A 22,465-nucleotide genomic window follows, 5' to 3' on the forward strand; every position below is an offset into this window, starting at 1 on the left:
ACTTTCTCCCTCGTTCGTAAATGAATACCCCGGTGCTTTTCGGTGCTATCAGTATGCAAAACAGGAGGAGTGTTCAAGATTTAGAAGGAAAGAGCGACTAACATCTACCTACTCATTTATTCCATGTCAGAGCACGATCGATAACACGTGTGCTTCTATCCCTTTAAAAGGCCTAGGGGTAAGGCAGTACAAGTGTATTAAGCGTATTAAGCAAGTCACTTGACTTCAACACAAATTGAACGTATAAGTGCTCACATGAAATGTGATATAGCAATGGGCTCAATATTGCGATATATTTAGAGGCGAAAATAGATACTAACGTAATAGGTTACAGTGAGAAAGTGAATCGCATATGTCAATAATATCACGATAAGAATAGGCCTTTGAAAAACTCCTCTCATTCTCGTGCAATTATGTTTTTTGAGGCAGAAACCTGTTTCTACATAACAGGGCATCATCGCGGTTACAAGAAAAGCATTAATGTTGTTCGCCATAAAAGCCGGCTGTCGTTACAAGCAGTGTGCGAAAAATTAGTCAAAAAAGTCAGTCGACAGTAGGTAGATGTGTGTTGTTTTTCAACGTTTCGAGATTTTTCATCGTCCACGTTCGTCAGTCGGGTTCGTGACGCGCAACAGTGAACATGTTGTTCCGCAGTATACTTCATTTGAGCAGGTATGTCTGCCGGTTGTGACTAGTGAGAGTGGAAGACGAATAATTTCGCACTTCATAACTTCAAGATTGTTTTCAGTTTAAAGCTTAATCACTTGGCAGTGGTATTTTTGCTGTATGGTTGTGGAGCAGTCGTAGCTGAATGAATGAATTAATGAACTGAAATAAGGGGATCAAGCTGCAGAGATATTTTGTTTTGGTGGTGCGATAATAGAGTCATGAAAAGATACAGACCGAAAATATTCGTTCAACTCGACATGTGTGAAAAGTGATGTATTCACCATTATGTTATTTAATAGTCAGGGGGCATCTTTATGACACGCTGCTACAAAGCAAGACCATACTGAAGGTGGCTGGTTTCGATTCCCGATCCGGTCTAGAAAATTTTTGAATTGGAAATTTTTTCGACGTCCCTGGGTATTAAATCATCGTGATTCGTGTTAGCCTTATGATATACAAATGCAAAAATGGTAACATGGCTTAGAAACCTCGCAGGTAATAACTGTGGAAGTGCTAATAGAAAACTAAGCTGCGATGCGGCACTGTCTCAGTGGGGAATGTAATGCCAATGAGAAGAAAAAGAAGAACACACTCTTATTAAAAACATGTGGCTTTCGTCGTTGTTTTCTCAATGTTGAACTAACTTTTGACGAAGCGATCCTTATATCAAATAATGTGTATTAGTTGCGATCGAACAACAAAATGGTTTTTGTTTACAAAATCAGTTACGCCCAAATCGCTAAGATCTACGGATTAGTTTCAATTGAGTGTATAAAAAAAGTTGGTCCATGCTTTCTTCAGCAAGGCGTTTACGCATCCTGCAAGTCTGGATACGCAATGCTTACGGATTATTTTCATGCATAGGTGCATACGATTTATGTCATTATGTTCTGATCAGGGTTTGAATCCAAAAGAGAAAGAAAAAATCTCTCGCTTATCATCTCTGTTTACATTTACGATATGTAGCATACCGCGTGAGACTTTTTTCGCATACTGCCATGATTAAGAACTGATTCGGAAGGGCTGTACCTACCCCATGATAAATATCTTTTAAAAAGCTCCAAACGCAGGGGGACTGGTCCTGATGATGATAAACTTGCTATCATGGCTTGTAATAATTCGAAACAGTTTTTGCCTCTTTTCTTTTCTTTCGTTATCTAATGAGAACGATTTCTGCAAACCCTGGTACTGATTTTAGATGAAGATTGTATTGGGATGCTAATTAATTCCTCTAATGATGATAACTATCGTGCATCTCGTGATTTTGCCACTGTTTTCCAAAAAAAGGTGTGTCGCTATATTATTTGTTTCTCGAATATCAGTTTGTTTACCTTCTATTGGTAGTTTGAGGAAGAAATTTTCAAAACTAACAATAAGACCAAGAACTTCAGACATACCTCCTTCTACTGTTAGGCTTTTTGTGATCTTATTTCTTATGACAATTAACTTATAATCGACTCTCCACTTAGTGCTGTATGCGCACTATGATTCATTCATTTATTTATTAACTTTACATTGTAACAGATAACACTGATTAACAATTTGACACCACAATACGCGATTCGAGGCCACGCCGGAGTATTTGATGTGTGGCGTGCACCATTTTGACAGATCGAAATGACATTTAAAAAACTGAAGCATCCATCTCTTAGTTGTACTTGTCGTGACCGGATGAAGTTTCTAAGCTCGACCGTTCGTCGCAACAATACTCATACACGAGAAAACCGAAAACATTTTTTGCATTACCATGGCCGAATTAGCTCAATACACGTTGATTCAAGTTACTCAATAAATTGCATATCATTAAAACATGGTATTAATGGTATTTTGATATAATAATTTTATCATAACATCTAATGCCAATCTTATCCACTACAGTCAGCGCCGTAGCGTATGGTTAGCCAGGTTGGCCAAGGGCGCCAGGCTAGAACGGGGCGTCGAAATCAAGAATGTCGCTACAGGAAATGATTAAAAATTATTCTCAAATTCATTGGTTCAAAATGATTCAGATTCAAGCGACTATTTTCTTTATAATCAACGATTCCGTAATCAACTGTTTGACTAGTATCCAGAGAGTCCTTTTCTGTAAATAACTGATACACGTTTCAGAACGTCGACTCAGGTGGCACGTTTCCCTCAATTTATGAGATTTATGCCGTCGCCTTCACTGTTTTTTACTGCATCTATTTGACGGATTAGGAAATAAAGAAAAAGATAGTACAGGAAATACAAATGGCTGAGTACGGAACAGGCTTCTGGGGAGGAAGCCCTATAAGGGGACTTTTCAAAACGCTAAAGGCAAAACACAGAGTAGACTGTGAAAAACGTATACACGGAAGTAGTTATATGGATTTTGTGTCAATTTGAGATAAAATAACTCATTTTACACAGAAAAACTATTTAAGGTTTGAAAACGATTGCATTCGATTCAGTGACATTTGGAATCGGAAATCTCACTGAATTGAATACAACAACCGCATTCAGACCTTAAACCAGAAACTAGCATGAGGTCAATGGTGAAAAGACAAAGCGAAGATGGTGATGATAAGCATTGATAACATGAGTTTTTTCTTGGGTCTATATAAACTGCTTAAGCTTTAAACGAGGATGAGCATTTGAAATGGCGTCACTCATTTAACAGCATATTTAATACAGGAATCTGCATCTAGAGATTTCAATATGGCGACTGACTGACTTCACTAGTGCGTAAATTCACACAATTTTTTTGTCGAGAATCCGCGCAATACTGGATCAAGTAGATATTTGCATAGATTTATTGAATTCAAAAATTCATGCAATGTCAATGGATTTGTAGGAATTTTATGGCTTTTACTATTTTAGTAAACCTTACTTCCTACCTCTATATTGAATCTAATAAAGGCTTAAGGAATTCATAAAAAAATGATTAGAAAATAATTGAATCTAAATCTCTTTGCGCTTTTTGTTTTGAATATCTGCATGAAAGTAAGGAGCGGCCAATGAAGTTTTCGTCAAGGGCGCCAGAACCCTACGCTACGGCTCTGATCTACAGTACTCACTTAATTTTATTTAATTGTAAAAAAAAACTGTGAAAACCAACACGCGCGTGATTGATTCGCTCCGTTCCAGTTTTTTGTCTATTTCGACCTTTTGTCCCTTCCACCTTTTTAATCTTATTGATCTTTCGTTTCTTTCGACCTTTTATCTCGTTCGACGTTTTGTCCTTTCCTCCTTTTGTCCCGTTCAACGTTTTGTCCTTTCGACCTTTTGTTCTTTTCGACCTTTTGTCTTTCGACGTTTTGTCGTTCCTAACCTGCCAAGAAGTCCCAATTGAATAAAATAGTACCTATTTGACCTAATAATCATTATATCATCACATATCCTCATTCTATATTGCTGGAGTCTCCTTGAATAAGGCATTTTATGAGACAGATCAAATCAGCTGTTTTTCTCGTATTTATCTACTTTGACAATTAGTGGGAGCCCGTTTATTTGGTAATTTCGAGCAGAACATTTACCAACCCTACCTGTTTCACTTTTCGGCTACCAGGGCTTTAGAACAAAGTTTTCCATATGGTTCTTAAAACGTGTTGTTAGATTATTCATTCCATTGAATTCTAAGCACAAAATTCTGAAGAAAACACGAATGAAAAGTAAACGTTTCACACATTATTTTGTGTTCGGACTTAACGGAATGTTCACGCAGAATCATACCAAAACAAAACATTAAAAGTAAATAATCGGGCCACTGCGAAACGTCTCATAAAATCGCTTATTGCTTTACTTTACTTATAGGGTTAACGGCTCAAACCTTGGCCCTTTATGTTACGGTTGAGCACCTTTATCGTTAAAAATCTTCATATACTGCATTTCCAACCAGAATTATTCCACCAGCCGGCTTGCTTACATTAAGTTTTGACGCCAAACAGCAAAAAACGACAATGTGGATGTCCACAATACCTCATTGAAACCAGCGAAAGTCTCGAGCGAAATGGACAAAATGTCGACATTATTGTCCCTATCAGGTGGATGATTTTTCAGTACACTTGGGACGAATGATTGTTGATTTTTGAAGGTTGAACCTAATCGCAAGCATCGGATATTCTATCTGCAGCTTTCAGTTATTTTCTCCAGTACGGGTTGTTGGTATGAATGTTTTGATTTTATAATTCCACCTATATTAACGTAGTGCAGCAAATCGAAAGTGCATGCCACCATTTGGCTACGGGTGCAGTCGGTGCAGTGGTAAATATCTCGCTACAAATAGATGTATTAACGCTGAAATATTGATTAGTTTGCGAGATGAGCCATCGTTGTATCCAGGGCCAACATTACCGCCGGATACCCTATATACAAATTCACGGAACATACTGAGTTGATTAAATGTTACTAAAACATGGAAAAGCTAAAAAAAACATTTTGAGGTTAGTTTACCAAATTGAAGCGATTTCTCCTACAAATGTTAGTCCAAAGTATAAGGTTTATTCAGCAAAAATGTTCAAAATAACTTACTCTACAACTTTGCTGAAGACATCAACCCTCTAAAAATTTTCTCGGAAACATTTTTTTTGCTCGGGTATTCAAGTAAAAAATATGAGACTACCCTAGGAAGATACTACGGTGAAAAAATGCCGTTTAGGTCAAAACATTTTCGATCGTCTATTTTCAGAATGATCCCATTGTGGCCCGGTCGCCCTCGGATCCGCCCACTAGCACGTACTTTGTCATCAATGCATTCACCACCAATCCAACTTTTGTTACTTCACGTTTCAGGAGGGTGTACAGTTTTGCCACCCTTGCAAATGTTCGGCCGATAATGTCCATGTCATCAGCGAAACAAATAAATTGACTGGATCTGTGGAAAATCGTACCCCGGCTCTTTCCTCATGACACCTTCTAGCGCATTGGTACGAAAGTTCATCACCATGTGTTAGTCCCTGACGGAATTCAAACGAACTGGAGTGGTAGCCCGAAATTTTCACACAGTTTTACCGTTGGTTCTATCAGTTCACCGTTGCTTTGATTAGTCTGGTAAGATTCCCAGGAAAGCTCGTTCATAATTTTCCGTAGCACTACGCAGTCTATAATGTGGTTGGGAATTGGTTTTAACGGCAATTTTTTGAACGATTTGCTATACAGTGAAGATCTGGTCTGTGGATGTGTGTGCACGCCACGAAGATCTGACAATAGGCCGAGTCATGGCTTGCTGCTCACCGATTGACACGCTGAGGTGTTAATTAATAATCACACGCTGATGGTAACTCAAACCGATGGTAACTTACTCAACCCCACATTCCCCTTCATCTCTCATAAAAAGGCAAAAAAAAATCCCTTAGCATAGGACGCATTTTTTCCCTGAGTTATTTGCGCGAGATGAAGATGAACCATGAAAATGTTACAATAGATTCTTTTTTTTTTTCAATTGCTCTACATTCCAACTGGAACTTGGCCTGCTTTACAAATATACTATTCTTTTAGCATTTCCTCAGTTATTAATTGAAAGCTTTCTATGTCCGCCATTGCAAGAGTATGTATCTTGTGTGGCAAGTACAATGGATACACTATGCCCAGGGTGTCGAGAATGTTTCCAACCCGAAAACATCCTAGGCCGGACCGAAAATCAAATTCGCCATCTCCGGATTGGCAATCCTACGCTTTTGCTCGCAAGACTAATGGAGACAATAGATAGTATTATAAATTGGTACCTAGTGTTACGGTATTGAAAGCTTTTAACTTCGTTAATTTCGGATATCTCTGGGGTCTCCAGTAGCCTTGCGAGCAACGGCGTAGGATTGCCAACCCGGATTCTCGGTGCGGTCTAGAATGTTTTCGGGTTGGAAACTTTCATCGACACCCTGGGCACAGTGTATCCATCGTACTTGCCACACAAGATACATGCTCATGCAATGGCATAGAAAAGCTGTCAATTAATAATTGTGGAAATGCTAATAGAATACTAAGTTCCAGTTAGAATGTAGAATCATTGAAGAAGAAAAATTTCGGATATCTCATCCAATGGGTAAATCCTAGTAAATCTAGTAAATCAGTGAATTTGTAAATATTTCAAGATAATATATTTTCCCTTCCAAACAACTTTGTAGCATACGATAGCTCTCCATATCTCTCAGATTTCGTAAGAACAGTAGGTAGTCTATGTACATTAAAGCTGCCAAGTGTATACATTTCAAACAAAATTTATTTTAATCAAAATCAATGCTTCCAGAACTCACCTTGGGATTTTCTAGATCGTCAACCCTTTTATCGACAGTCTCAAACGCGCCTTGTGGTATTCCAAACCACAATACATCTTCCATCGGTTTTCCAGACGCGCTTTGGGATTTTCCAAAACAAAATCCATTTTACAGCGGAGCTATCAAATATTTGATTCTTCGCTCATTAACCAATTGAATTCAACTCACCTTTTGAAATCAGCGTCAGGATCCAAAAAAAATATCTGGCAGTATCACCAAATGTTTGACCCCAAATGGCCGGAGCGAAATGCGATGACAGCAGCTCTCCGTGGGTGTGCGCCAGGAAGAACGGACAAGAAGAGGCCGTGTCATGGCTTGCTGCTTACCGATTGGCACGCTGAGGCGTTAATTAATAATCACACGCTGATGGTAACTTGTTCAAGCCACACAGTTATCGCTCGAAAATCTCACACTCCGCAGCTTGTTGCCTTTCTTGTAGATGGGGCATATGACCCCTTCCTTCCACTCCTCCGGTAGCTGTTCAGTTTCCCAGATTCTGACTATCACTTTGTGCAGGCAAGTGGCCAGCTTTCCCGGGCCCATCTTGATAAGCTCAGCTCCGATACCATCCTTACCAGCTGCTTTGTTGGTCTTTAGCTGATGGATGGCATCCTGAACTTCCCTCAGGGTGGGGGCTGGTTGGCTTCCATCGTCCGCTAAACTGACGTAGTCATCTCCTTCGCTGCCGTGACTTTCATTGCCTGTACCATTTAAGTATTCCTCGTAGTGCTGTTTCCACCTTTCGATCACCACACGTTCATCCGTCAAGATGTCCCCATCCTTATACATACACATCTCAGCTCGCGGCACTAAGCCTTTGCGGGACTCGTTGAGCTTCTGATAGAACTTGCGTGTTTCTTGAGAACGGCACAGCACATCGCACTCCGCTTCTTGCAGGCGGCGTTCCTAAAAAATGCGGGTCTGCGGTCTCCGCTTCCGCCTATAACGTTCCACGTTCTGCCGGGTACCTTGCTGCAGCGCGACCGCCCGCGCTGCGTCATTCTCCTCCAGAATCTGTCTGCATTATTCGTCGAACCAATCGTTCCGTCGACTTCGTCCCACATACCCAACATTGTTCTCCGCTGCGTCGTTAATGGCTGCTTTAACTGTACTCCAGCAGTCCTCAAAAGAGCCCCCATCGAGCTCACCCTGTTCCAGCAACGCTGCCTCGAGGTGCTGCACGTATACAATGGCGACATCAGGTTGCTTCAGTCGCTCTAGGTCGTATCGCGGCGGTCGTCGGTACCTAACATTATTGATCACGGATAATTTTGGGCGCAGGTTAACCATCACCAGATAGTAGTCAGACTCGATGTTTATTTATTTATTACCAGACTAAGGCTGGAGTGGCCTTTGCTGTACATAAGTCTTCTCCATTCAGCTCGGTCCATGGCTGCACATCGCCAACCACGCAGTCGGCGGAGGGTCCGCAAATTGTCCTCCACCTGTTGTTCCCGTCGTTTCGTTGTCGAGAACAATTTTCACCGGATTGCTGTCCGACTGATCGTCCAGGTCTCGTGTCCGGTCTAATAAGTGTTTTGTAGATAGTCAGTTTGGTACGGCGGCGAACTCTATTCGATTGGAGCGTTTTACGGAGTCCAAAGTAACCAAATAACTGGACAAACTTCGTGAAAATCGCACCACTCGTGTCAATCCCTGCCCTTCGTATTACTCCCTCCAAAGCGATGTTGAATAGCAGATACGAAAGACAATCACCTCACCTTGTAGGCGGCGTTCAGCAATGTGATTGCGCGGTAGTTGCTACAATCCAGCTTATCGCCCTTTTTGTAGATGGGATACACGACACCTTCCATTCCCTTTTGCGGCAGAACCTCATCCTCAAAAACCTTGGTAATTACCCAGTACAGCGCTCTAGCCAGACTCGATGTAAGCGCCACGATATGTCCTGCCGTCGGTAATGTCGGAGAAGTGTCGTCCATCAATCAGAACGTGGACGATTTGTGATTCTGTCTGCAGTGGTAATCTCCACATTTACCGATATGGAAGGCTCTGTTGGAATTAGGGTGCTGCGAATGGTCATATTCTTGGAAGCGGTGAAATCAATTAGTCGTAGGCCGTTTTCGTTCGTCAGCCGGTGGGCGCAATAGACGTTGTGGCTTTGGCATTTTGTTCCCGATGAGGTTGCGAGAATTGCATTTCCCCGAACCGAGTGTTCAATCGCTGTTGTGAGCGGAGAACAGACGCTTGTTCAGATTTGCACCCCCGGAGGGGCATATGGGTTGGTTACCCGATCGTCCCTTGGGTAGCTCGTAGCCAATGGTACGAATGACTCAGCATTATTACTATGATAATGGAACTTTATTCTTGACTGTAGACTTATCATTCATATGGATTTGAGCAATGATAAAACCTCTTCGAATCATAACAAGTTATATGAACAGATGAAAACAAGTTTATTGCACTTTTTAAAGATAAGGCTATCTTCGGAGTCCCAGATTTCTTCTTGGAACAACCATAGATGTTTGGAATTCCTGCATTCAATTGGGACAGTCAGTAATCCCATTGGAGCATCGGTAGAATGTTCAGTATATTGGAATTGAGTTTGATATTCTAAGTGATTACTTTTGTACAAAAATATAGGGCTACTCGAGCGTTATGAGCTCTTCAAAAATTACGAAGTGAGTTTGTCTAAAAAAAGTTTTGGATAAATTAGTCAAATGGCATTCAGATTACACTTTTATAACACTGGCCACAACATCTCCCAAACAGGCTGGGTCTTCTGTTTGGAGCCAGCCGAATGTCCAGAAGCTTAGGAGTTTTTCATCACCGATCATGTCCAAAGCAAATAAATCACCATATTCAATAGATGAAGATCTATTGAATGAAACATGAGAATCAGGTATTATTCTTATTTTTAAAATTCTGCTTTTCGTTACGACTGCATACTCTAGTAATTGTGCAAATTTAATATATTTTTAGTTCGTCGCAAACTGTAGCAAAGCAATTCAGGACAGTACATTCTTACCCTCAGCATCAAAAATGCAAATATTTCGTCTCACTAAGCACATGCAAAAGGTTTCTGGCGAGCCATACCTTGATCAAAATTCATCGAGCGTAAACTTTACATGTTTAAGAATCTTGCAGTTCTGCAGTCTAGACATTTTAACTTTCATGAAGTAGGAAAGAGAAAGAGCTTCGTTTGTGCAGTGCCCTATTTGGCGTTTGTTTTTGACTGCGACCCGCTTAGCGTTATAAATCTGATTTCTCGTATGCTCAGCTTATACAGTAATACCGATTTTTTCACGCCCTGGTGAATTTTGGAGTTATAAAATAGGAAATGTGACAAAATTGGAAATTTCTTTTCAATTTATTTTAATTTTTTTACAAACATGAATCAGTTTATGCATTAATTTGTTTTCTCGACAACAAAATTATTGATAGGTACTCAGAACTGATTCATAATAAACCACAGGCGGTGAAAGTTATTTCATGAAAGTCATTGTTGTTTGCGGTATTATTTACAAAAAGAAAAAGAACGAGAGTTTTTTTTTGGGTGACAAAATCGGGTCGAAATCGAAAACGTGACAAAATCGGGTCAATACTGTATTTAAACGTTCTTTTTCAGCCGAGCCTAAATAAATGATTTCGTTACGCGCACTTGATGGTTGGATACAGTTGCTTAACGTAAGCCTAATTTTCCAAAATTGTTCCATTACTTTCCAATTGAAACGTCATTCTCAGCCTTTTGTATTGATTGTTGTTGGTGTGTTCATTCTCGCGTTTCATTTTTTTCGAAAGGAAAAAATGGCAGCGAATTGCCTAAAAATAGCCTAAAACATGGATTATCTTGATTTTAACCCTGAGCTTCGTATGCAAATAAGGTAACGTATGAATGGAGGGGCTGGGTGTGCGTTTTCTACTGTTACATAGTGAGAAAGTTTGTATTGATAATTGTTACGTAACAGATTATCTGAACTCATCAAACCACCGATTTACACAACGCTGTTTTCAAGCAGTCCTAACTTCGTAAGTATCTGCGAATACAACAATAAACCCTGCTTACCTGAATATCTTAGTGGTCGCTTTTAATGTGCTTCTGATGCGACCCAATGCACAAGCTACTTGAAAAAGACCAAAAGTTGAACTTACCGGATGTGAAGCAAATCCAGTTTTACAACATTCGGTAGTGTTTATCGAAATGATTCGCTACAATGGCGCCCAACATAGAGCCAATCAAAAAAGCCTGTGAAATGGCGCCCAACGTGGGGCTTTGTATGTTTATGTAAAATACTGCAAAACGCCTTTCAATTAAGTACTGGAGAAGACGTCCACAATCTTTAGAAGATCGTATTTTTAGCGTGTTTTGAGCATAAAAAATAGTATTTTGGCCATAACTACTGATCCCGTAGTCCGATCTGTTGCCTTATTCGGACAACGCTAAGTTCCAAACAGTGGGTCTTCAAAATTTGTACATATTCACATCTAAGTTTTCAGAACAGGATTTCTAATATGAATAAAAGTTCATCACGATTACGCGTTTATCGATATAATAAAATAAAATCAGCTTCCCTTGATGATTCAAACTGATGTGGCTACCTGATGTAGCAACACACTTGACAACCAACCTCCATTGTTCGATGACGCTGATAGCAATAGCTGTCAATAGCAACCTGCAACAGTTGAATGAGAACCTTACTGCGTGCAAAAGATTAGATAAGATATCACGCGCAAACTAGGTAAACGTGCATATCGAGATAACGAGAATTAATGGGAGGTTATCCGTGTTTACCTGAAAAAGGCGGATTTACGAAAACATTTACGAATGTTGATCTTAGAAAATATACCAACAATGTAGAACAATTTATAATGCTGTTAAAAAGGTTTCTGTGAAAAAATAAAGGAAAGTAGGTAAACACTTAAACCGAGCTTGGTTGTTTATATTGTATTTATTCATATTATGTGTTCAATAAGGTTATCCTTTAGTTTTTCAACTCAAAATAGAGGAAACTTTATTATTCAAGCAGAATGTAAATTTATAATAAATAACTTTTCAATTAAAACTATCATACGTTTTAATTTTAATTTTAATTTATAAATGTTTAATTTTACGAATTATTGCACCGCGCATTAAAAATCTACTCGTGCTATAACTTTGAATTGTTTGAGGACACGCAAAGCTGAAATATTAAAAATGACAGTTGTGCTTCCGTATTGAGTGTATGCCCTTAAAATGCGAGAAGAATAAAATATCGATTCCGGGAGACTTGTCTTTAATCGCAGCTAAAAATAAGTGCAAGCTTTGATAATTATTTTTGAAAATTCAACTGCCTTGTGATGGAGGGAAGTGGTGAATGCATAGTAGACTGGCCCAGGAAACAAAAAGTTGTCGGATTTCACAGGGAACCCCCCAGGATTGTGTATTTGGGTAAGAAAATCAATCTCTCAAAATTTCAGCTCAACCGCTTGTTGCATAAGCTGGCGCATTTGATTTGAAGTGTGTATGGGGATTTCAGCTAGAATATATTGGAAAATACACCTCCGTCACTAATTCGATCTTGAAGTTGTTTCTGATTGCTCGATTGACCTCAGAATTGCAAAAAGGGCAAAAAAGCGATTGAGCTGAAATTTTGAGAGATTGATTTTCTCAAGAAAAGACACAATTCTGGGGGGTGATTGATTCATTGTTAACCCCCAACAACTCTGATGACGGTACGGTAAAACTTTGAATTTTCTATTTTTTCTATAGATTTTCCTAAGCTTTGGAAATTCAATTATTGTAACAACGTGGCTTATATTGTAAATGAACGAATGTTTGCTCTGAACTTTTAAAAAATTGTCTACAAAAAAAATGTTATAACTTGTCTTGAGAAAATTCCCAATAGCTGTGCTGCAAACCAAAATTATTACGCACGCCAGTAATCACTTTTATGACATTGTGCAAAAACACGTGATTTTATTGAGCGAAAAATTCCATTATCTCTCAACCCGGCAACTGCTATTGTTAGCTAACGGTCGCAGTCGAGCCTTCGAAAATATGACCCTCGCAAAATTTCAGTATAGATAAGGGCGGCAATCCTGTAGCTTTCGTATCACGTTGCCAATCAAGGTTGTATTTATAGAAAACATCCGGTTCCAATCATTCGTCATGACATGCACGAGTGAGGAGATCGATTTATCATTCGATACAGTTCAATTCTACATTAATTGTTTGCGAAATAACTTAACATGAGATTGATAATAGACCGAATGGTGGATTCATCTGTTTTTTATCTTTCTCGTATCTACAACAAAGTTGCACTGAAAAGATATCATTTTATTCCCAAAATATTTTCTATGGGGCTCGCAGACTTACAGTGTTACACCAATTGATTCAGCTCAAGAAAGAGTGAATCGTATAATGTGTGTCATATGGGCTTAGAATTATAAGAGGTGTGTGGCTTTTGAAAGTCTGGAAAACCCCTGAAAAACCTAAAAGCAAATTTATTCTATTCTCTATCGGTATCGGCAACAGAACGTCGGCTCCAGGGGCATGGCTCAATTTGGAAGATTTGTGCTAAAGCTTTTTCATCACACATACCTGACGGAAAAGAAAGTGATCAAAAATGGAAGGAATGTTTGGGAAAAACGCGTAATCGCACAGAAGCCAGTAGCTCCTTATTACAACGGATTATGAACAACAGAATACTCTGAAGGTTCAGGTTTCTAGAGTTCACTAAGGCTGTGAACCATTCCAGCGATTCGTTTAACTTTTAGTTAAAATTTGACAGTTTGATCACAGACAAACAGACATAACACTCGTCAAATTTCCATCGTCCACTGATTTACTGGCCAATTCAAATAATAATTAGTTGGCCAATCGGTCACTAGTGGCGCACGCATCGGATTTGCTCGAGTTTGACATTTGCTCACTACCGCCATCTGGTTCGTAATTTGCTCAACTAACTGAAATCAACAGATGTCGTTAGTGTTTAAATGACAATGAATTTGATGAGTGAATGTTCAATGTGTTATGTCTGTTTGTCTGTGATTTGATGGTTATTTTCCCATCGTGGTTGAAATTTCACCCCGAAGCCGACCAATTTGAGCACGCAAAAAAAGCGTTCCCGAATTCGTGAACCAGCAAAAATACACCGTGATTTAATTCAAGGATTCGGGAACACCAGTCACGTTTTCCAGAACGTTCCAGAAAACGTGACTTTATTCCCGAATCCATGACTGTTGTTCACGAAAAAATACACCGTGAACTCGTTAGTTCACGAATTCATGAACGCTTTTTTTCTGCGTGAGCTTTGACAGATTGATAGTTATTTGGAACAAAATAGATTTGGCGCCAATTTTCTCGCGAACAAAGTTTAACTATCGAACTGTCAAATCTAACCATGCTCCGGAGCAGGGTTATTTTTAAACACAGAGAAAAAACCATCAAACTGTCAAATTTCAACTAAAAGTTAAGCGAATCGCTGGAATGGTTCACAGCCTAAGTGTTTACCAAATATTTGGAGACGGAATTGCGCATAAACTGGGCAGTTAAATAACAGATGATAAGAAGTTCTATAAATGGATTCAAAATTATCACAGATAAATGAATCATTTGTTTGAGAAACTGCATAAGTCCATTTTACACTATTTCGAAAAAACAACAAAAAACTGTTTTTGAACAAATTTGCACCGAATCTTTCGATTTCTTCGATACAGATAAATAGTTTTTGGCAAAACTCAACACCCTGGGGCACTTTCAGTGCAAAGAATGTAAGCAGTACTCCACAATTGCTCTTCAAAGTACGTGGACATATGTAGTTTCTCAAACAAACGAAAAAAAAATTCATACATTCCTGAAAAAAAAAATTTTTTTTTCGTGTTTTTTGCCAGAAAACGTATTTTTGGACGAGGATTCAGAATATATAAAAACCTCATTTTGACCAAAAATGTTACATATGCAGTTTCTCAAACAAACGGTTCAAATGATTAAGCACTTTGAATATTTTCCACTCGGCCTTGACTAAGACAGTACAATTCTGTTTAGACAGATTACATAACTTGAAACTGTCAAAGATACTACCGGATATACAATTTTGATTGGCGACATGAATCTAAACTACTCCAATGCCGTTTGTGCTTAGTGGCAGCCCAAGAGTTAATCAAAAGCTTCAGCCAACACTTAGATATTGGGTAGCTGCATCAGGACCAATAAAGTCATTTGATGCTCCAGTGCGAGTTAACTCATCAGCCAATGGATCAATCAAGGTAACTCATTTTGCACTGACCATAGCAAATCAGTGACGGCACTGTAGTTTATAATCAGAGGCGATTCCACGTTCCGAGTCGTGGGTAGGACAAATGGAAAATGCCGATTTGGGCTACAATCTGGTATTAGCGGTATCATTAGACGATTCGTATAAATTCGCAGGTGTTCTAGTAACATTTTGGTTTAATGCTGGTTTTATGAGGGTCATGAAGAGCAAATTATGGTTTTGAAGATCGTTATTAAATTAAAAATGTTACTTGGGTAGACTATTGTGTGGAAGTAGCATCACTTCTATCCGTTAACACGAATAATGATTTAAGACTAATCACTATTTCTTAGACGGAAGCAAGTCACTCTTTAACACCAACAGTCGAGATCAGTCCTGGTCACGTTTTGGGAATGGTGGAGGGAAAAGAATTATTAATGGGATATCTATACTTAAGAAAGGAGTTACGTCCTCTCATCGGTGCCATGGGAGGTTATGGAACTGTTAAGAAACTGGTAGAACGTGAAACACAAAAAGAGATACAAGACTAAGACATACTGAAAAGAAAAAGGACAAGCCTGCGATCGAACCCATGACCTCCTGCTTATAGACAGATTTTGATAGCTAATAGACCACCGATCTCGGGCGACAATTCTGGTAATGATAAATCGATGCACATTCTAACTATGCTTAGTGCTACCACTGAAAGCATAACTGTTCCATGTTTATATCAAATCCATTTCATTATGGGAAACTTATGATTGCAATGTAATCAATTTTAAAAATAATCAGGGCTTGAAAAGTTCTTACGACCATAATATTTATATAATTTGAGAAAATTTCCTCATTTTTAGGACAAATATTGCTTTTCCATGATCGATTATGTAATATCTCTTTACAAGCTTCAAAAAGAAGTCAGGGGTTACAGAAATTTGAAAAAATACTCAATGGTTTTATGCTAACTGCTAGGATTTTAGAAAATGTTATGGATCTAGATACAAATCAAACTACCAAAAAATCGCATGATTGCCAAAGAATCTGCTTTAGGAGTTCTGAATCCCTTACAGATCAGACTTAGAGCGGACTACGGTATATTCCGGTTTCTCAAATATCAATAGATCTATTAATGTTTAAATAAAACTTTTTCCGTGGAAATATTCGCATATTTCAACAACTTCTATTTTACCTCTGTAAAACGTTTAGAGTCTGAGAAGTAAAGTTTAGACATCTTTGAGCGCTTTAGGGATTATAAAGTGCCTGAGGTCCTAAAGAACAATCAGTCTATTGTTTTAGGATCCCAAAAACATCTATGATTATTGTTTGGACTCTGATTAGCTTTAAAATAACCTTCTGCTAACACAAATTCAAATACCATCGAATGACTTCATATATTCATACCATAATCATGGGTATGACAATGCTTTGACTGTCCCACCCAGGAAAATTCATGCGTAGGACATGTCCTACCTGTCCCACCCACTCCCGGCGCCCCTGTTTATAATCCAATACAGAAAAGCAATTATGGTGTTAATGTTAATGAACAGCAACGTAGATGTTAACGATGTGTAATAAAATTAGTTTATAATCTGAACATCATACGAAACCGTCTTTTTTTCTTTGCGGGATGTATGCACCTGTTCTACTTTTTGAGGAGGAAGCCGTCAGTTTAACAAACAATGCTTTTCGCCATTCTTTTTCCCAAATAGCCAAATGTCCACTCATCCCGCGAGAGGAATTGTGTTGAAAATTTCCTATAAGAAACTACTAACGAGTGTGAGATCACTTGAAGCAAGCATAGTTTTGTCCCAACAACCATGTCGGCAACAACGAAATGTGTGTAGAACTGCTATTTACAGGATTCTCTTCTATGAAACTGAGTAGGTATCAATAATCGGTAAGAAAATGCTTCTTGTTTGAGATGAATGTGTAGTGGGGCCACGTCAAAGTGAACTTCACGGGCAGCCTTATTCTTCTTCTTCTTCTTCTTCTTCTTCTTATTGGCATTACATCCCCACACTGGGACAGAGGCTAACACGGTGATACTTTTATGCCCAGGGAAGTCGAGACAATTTCCAATCCGAAAATTGCCTAGACCGGCACCGGGAATCGAACCCAGTCACCCTCAGCATGGTCTTGCTTTGTAGCCGCGCGTCTTACCGCACGGCTAAGGAGGGCCCACGAGCAGCCGTAGGGGTCAAAGAGAACGCACCAGAATAGAGGTAAAAAACTATAGAGGACGATTGTCGCTGCGATTCCCTTTGTTATCGTTCCCAAACATGTTGGGTACATAGCTGTCAAAACGTACTGATTTTTCCCTCGTTGATGATGTTTCGCCAGTGACGACAGCGACAATCTTCCTCTATATAGTTTATTAGCTCTATTCGCACCAGTCATTGCCATCAGGCCCTATTGAGGGTGGCCAAATTTAGACTGAATTAATCTAATTTCACCCTTTTGCCACCACCTATGACATTCATAAGCCAAAATTGGTCGTACAATTGAGTGAAAAGCCCTCCTTATCCGTACGGTAAGGTACGCGGCTACAAACCAAGACCATGATGAAAGTGGTTCGATTCCCGGTTCTGTCAGTAAAATTTCGGGAAGGAACTTGTTGTAACTTGTAACTTTTATTAACGAAGGAAAAAATCGATGAAGAGAAATCGGTCAATATAGTTACGCACTAAGTCCTAAGCACGAGAATTGCGCTACTTGGGTGACGTAATGTCGAATGAAGATGTCGGTTCTTAAGCATCTGGTGAATCAATATTTAATTATTAAATTCAGCAGCGCTCTCAATATCTGAGAAAGCATACACTCCACAATTTCAGCGTTAATAAGATTAGCAACGATTAAACGAAATCGGAATCGTATCAAGAACGTCAAAGACGAAACACAGAGTACACTGAGAAAAACGCATAATGTAACAATTTGTTGAAAATCTTTATAAAACATACTCATAATCACACTCTTATTTAACCTCAAGTTGAGATTGAAGCTGAGTAGCTGATTATCTCGGAGAAGAATTTATTCTATTCTCTAACATCGTTTGCAATGTTTTAGTTCGTATTTATAAGACAGTCCTAAACGAGTTTTGGTTCAAAATCTCACGCTTTGTCAATGGACATAGCTCTCAATAGTCCATGCTAATTAAATATTTGTATAGATTTGTATTTAAATATCTGGTTATCACGCAGCGACACAGATCGAAACACTTTGCTCGGAAGTATTCGGGATAAAATCGAGATAGATCATAGTACACTCGAATCGACAAGTATTTGCCAAGTTCATCCAGATATTTATTCCCTCTGAAAATTTAGATGAATATCCAGTGAAAAATCGAATGAATTTCTCTACAAATTAAATGGTTTTACTACAGTCATTCGAATGGACTACTCGTGGAAGCCCAAATAAGTTTCTCGAATGATCTTCAATTATGAAAAAAAAAACAGATAATGAACGAGCTATTTATTTTTTTAGAGGAGAACAAAATAGTTTAAAACGATCTAACTGTTTAGTTACATGCAATAATTTCAAACATATTTTTATTATGTTCATCAAACAGGTTTCCCCGGAGGACGGTTGTCAAACGAGTAGAACTCAAGCAACAGCTTCGATGGTTGAAAACTATTAGCACCAGTGCTAACAATAATGAACATGATCCGAACTCACATGAGGGATCAGACGATACGAACCCACTGTTAGCAACAGCCACGTTAGTCGGGGGCTCCCTGCTAACCTATTGGATTGTAAGAAAACTTAGTGAGTAGCACGATTCTCTTTACAGATGTCGCCAAGCATCACATCACATTCAGATCCACTTTTGTATATTCGCAGAGAATGCCTCTACGGAAGTGTACGCCAAAGCGGCCGGATCCGAACAGCAAGATATTAGAAAAGCCCACACTGAGATACGCAAAGACTTGCCGGTGTACTCGATGGACGAGGTGGGTCAGCACGATTCTCCAGTGAAAGGCATCTGGGTGACCTACGGTATCGGGGTGTATGACATTACTTCGTTCGTTCCGAAGCACCCGGGTAGCGATAAAATCATGCTCGGTGCAGGTAATGCTATTAGCTATTGGAATACACTTAATGAGCAAAGCTTCTTCTTCTTCTTCATTGGCATTACATCCCCCACTGGGACATAGCCGCCTCGCAGCTTAGTGTTCATTAAGCACTTCCACAGTTATTAACTGCGAGGTTTCTAAGCCAAGTTACCATTTCTGCATTCGTATATCATGAGGCTAACACGATGACACTTTTATGCCCAAGGAAGTCGAGACAATTTCCAATCCGAAAATTGTCTAGACCGGCATCGGGAATCGAACCCAGCCACCCTCAGCATGGTCTTGCTTTGTAGTCGCGCAGTTTACCGCACGGCTAAGGAGGGCCCATAATGAGCAAAGCAAGCAAAGCAAACTTTCAGAAAATGGAGAAAAAGACAATGATAGTTACCCACCATGAGTTCTTCTCATCTTATCTTCGTTTCGAGATTATGGTAAAGATTTGTTTACCAAAAGGGCCGCATTATTATCGGCAATCGCAAAAATGTAACATCTGCGCTGATCTCAATCTTTGTACCGTATGCGGCTTTGAGATTGTTGAATAAATGATGTTTGAGCATGGCTTGGCTGCCATTTTAGGTACCATACCCGATCAAGAACGCATAACAAAATTATAACAAGAGGAGTTATTTATTTCAGGAAAATATTGTAACGAAATTCGTCATCAATTTGGCTGGTTAAATAGTTGGTTGAAATAACAAAAAATCCTCTAGTTGTAACATAATTATAACGGAGGTGATAACTTTATATCTACATTATAACAAACGTTGAAATATTTTTTGGTACAAAAATCTACTTCAAAGGTAATTGTCTACATCATGGATAAAAATCCGGTAATGGTACAAACAACGGATTCCTAAAAAAAATCTTGCTATTACCAGAAAGACAACACCTGGGGCTTAATAAACAATACAAAATAATACACGATTCGAAAAAACGTGGTCAAAAATATGTCTCTTGTTATAACCAATTTTAGAAGTATATATAAAATATCTTATAACAGAGTAATCTCTCTTTTCTTTTTACCAGGCAGCGCCATTGACCCTTTTTGGCACATCTTCCAACAGCACAACACCACGGAAGTTCTCACCCTGTTGGAGACGTTCCGAATCGGCAATCTCAGAGAGGACGATGTGGTATCTACCAAGGATCAGCACAATCCTTGGGTAGCCGAGCCCAAACGGCATCCCATCCTGAAAGCAACGGCCCAAAAGCCCTTCAACGCCGAACCGCCGGCCTCGATACTCGTGGACGCATTTCTTACCCCGACTCAGTTCTTCTACGTTCGGAACCACCTTCCCGTGCCGGAGGTGGACATCCAAGAGTACGAGCTGGAAATCGACATCGAGCTCACCGACAACACCAAGAGCAAACGGCTTAAATACGATGATTTGCGAAAGCTTCCGCAACACTCAGTCGTCGCCACGATCATGTGCGGCGGCAACCGCCGAGGAGAAATGATGCAAGTCAAACCCATTAAAGGACTATCCTGGGGAAGTTCGGCTGTGGGAAACGCCAGGTGGACCGGTGCCAGGTTGTCCGATGTCCTCGTGGCGATGGGAGTCACGTCGGACGAAACCAGTCACGTACACTTTGAGGGTTTGGACGTGGACCCTACGTCCACACCGTACGCGGCTTCAATTCCGCTGTCGAAAGCCATGGATCCACGGGGCGATGTAATTCTGGCGTACGAAATGAACGGTGAAACGCTGAGCCGCGATCACGGCTATCCAATACGGGTGATTGTTCCCGGTGTGGTCGGATCACGGAATGTGAAATGGCTGGGGCGTATTGTTGTATCCGAAGAGGAATCCGGATCGCACTGGCAGCAGAAAGATTACAAATCGTTCAGTCCCAATACTGACTGGGATACGGTCGATTTCAGCACTGCCCCGGCGATTCAGTATATGCCGGTTACGTCGGCCATCTGCAGTCCGGCAAGTGGAGATCAACTGAAGGCGGAGGATGGGTTCATCACCGTGAAAGGATATGCTTGGTCTGGAGGTGGCCAGGAAATTATCCGGGTGGATGTGACAGCTGACGGTGGAGAGACATGGATAGTGGCTGATTTGGATCAAGTGGAGAAAGACACCGGAAGGGGTCGCCACTGGTCATGGTCTCTGTGGACGGCGAAAGTTCCAGTGAAGTCAGGAGATAAGCTGGAGATATGCTCCAGGGCGGTGGATGATAACTACAATTCCCAACCGGAGACGTTCAAAAATATATGGAATTTAAGAGGGGTGGTTGGTAATGCTTACAGTCGCATTAAAGTTGAAATTAAATAAAGCTATTTTTTGTTATTATTTACTTATTAACCTGTTTCGGTCCGACTTTAAAATCAAAATTGAAATAACTCGTGTGGAATCATTTTGTGTCCGATTGCCATGAAATTTTCAGAAAAGAGATGATATATATATATTTTTTTTTTTTGGTTCATGACTTGATTTTATTATGGTGTCACTCTGGTGGAATTTATTGGGAGGGAGGAGGGGGGGATTATCGTGGGTCAGGTGCGTTCAAAAATTGTCCATGAAACCCTTAATAAATAAGCGTCAGTTTTGTCAGTCAGATAGTCAGTTTTGATAAAATTGGATCACCAGAACATGGTTCCGGAAGTTCCGGGATCCCTCAAGATAGTGGACATATTTCGGTTAGTTCCGATACCCATCTTGCGACATATCAAACTTCATGATTTTGAAAGACTTTTTTAGGCATCCCTCAGACAAGAGGACAAATTTCGATTAGCTCCGATATTTTACGGCGGATTCAATTTCACGATTTTGAAAGACAAAACCAACAGATAATTTTTTAAGAGATTTAGGCCACATTGGAAGTGGTCCGGAAGTGCTCCCGAGAACTTGGTTTTCTCAGGGAAGTGGACCAATTCCGATTAGGTGCAAAATCCACCTTACGAAGAAACAAGCTTCCCGACTTTGGAAGTCAAGATCAAATGAATTTTTGAAAGCTTTTGGAAACAATTATGGGCTTCGGAACTAATCTTTTTTTAAACTTTATTATCGTGATTTTTTATTTTACAGATAAGTTCATCACGTTCGCCAAGTACTGCAGAAATGCCGCGAATACAACGTGCCCACACATCATCTATTTATCGACTTCAAAGCCGCATATGATACAATCGATCGGGACCAGCTATGGCAGCTAATGCACGAACACGGTTTTCCGGATAAACTGATACGGTTGATCAAGGCGACGATGGATCGGGTGATGTGCGTAGTTCGAGTTTCAGGGGCATTCTCGAGTCCCTTCGAAACTCGCAGAGGGTTACGGCAAGGTGATGGTCTTTCGTGTT

The 22,465-nt window shown here is 39.8% G+C and overlaps 1 protein-coding gene across 3 annotated transcripts; it reads left to right on the plus strand.

Moving 5' to 3' along the window:
* The first annotated feature begins 224 nt into the window (after positions 1-224).
* Positions 225-21,499, plus strand: LOC134225186 (sulfite oxidase, mitochondrial). 3 transcript variants are annotated; one of them, XM_062705049.1, is made up of 4 exons: positions 225-672; positions 18,654-18,850; positions 18,926-19,153; positions 20,185-21,499. In XM_062705049.1, exons 1-4 carry the CDS (start codon positions 641-643, stop codon positions 21,438-21,440), a joined length of 1,713 nt encoding a protein of 570 aa, XP_062561033.1. In that variant the 5' UTR covers positions 225-640; the 3' UTR covers positions 21,441-21,499. The 3 variants fall into 3 exon arrangements, with proteins under 3 accessions (XP_062561033.1, XP_062561032.1, XP_062561034.1); XM_062705048.1 differs by lacking the exon at positions 225-672 and adding an exon at positions 912-937; XM_062705050.1 differs by lacking the exon at positions 225-672 and having other exon boundaries at positions 18,703-18,850; positions 18,904-19,153.
* The last annotated feature ends 966 nt before the right edge of the window (positions 21,500-22,465 follow it).

Source organism: Armigeres subalbatus, chromosome 3, assembly GCF_024139115.2.
Source record: "Armigeres subalbatus isolate Guangzhou_Male chromosome 3, GZ_Asu_2, whole genome shotgun sequence".
NCBI lineage: Eukaryota > Metazoa > Arthropoda > Insecta > Diptera > Culicidae > Armigeres > Armigeres subalbatus.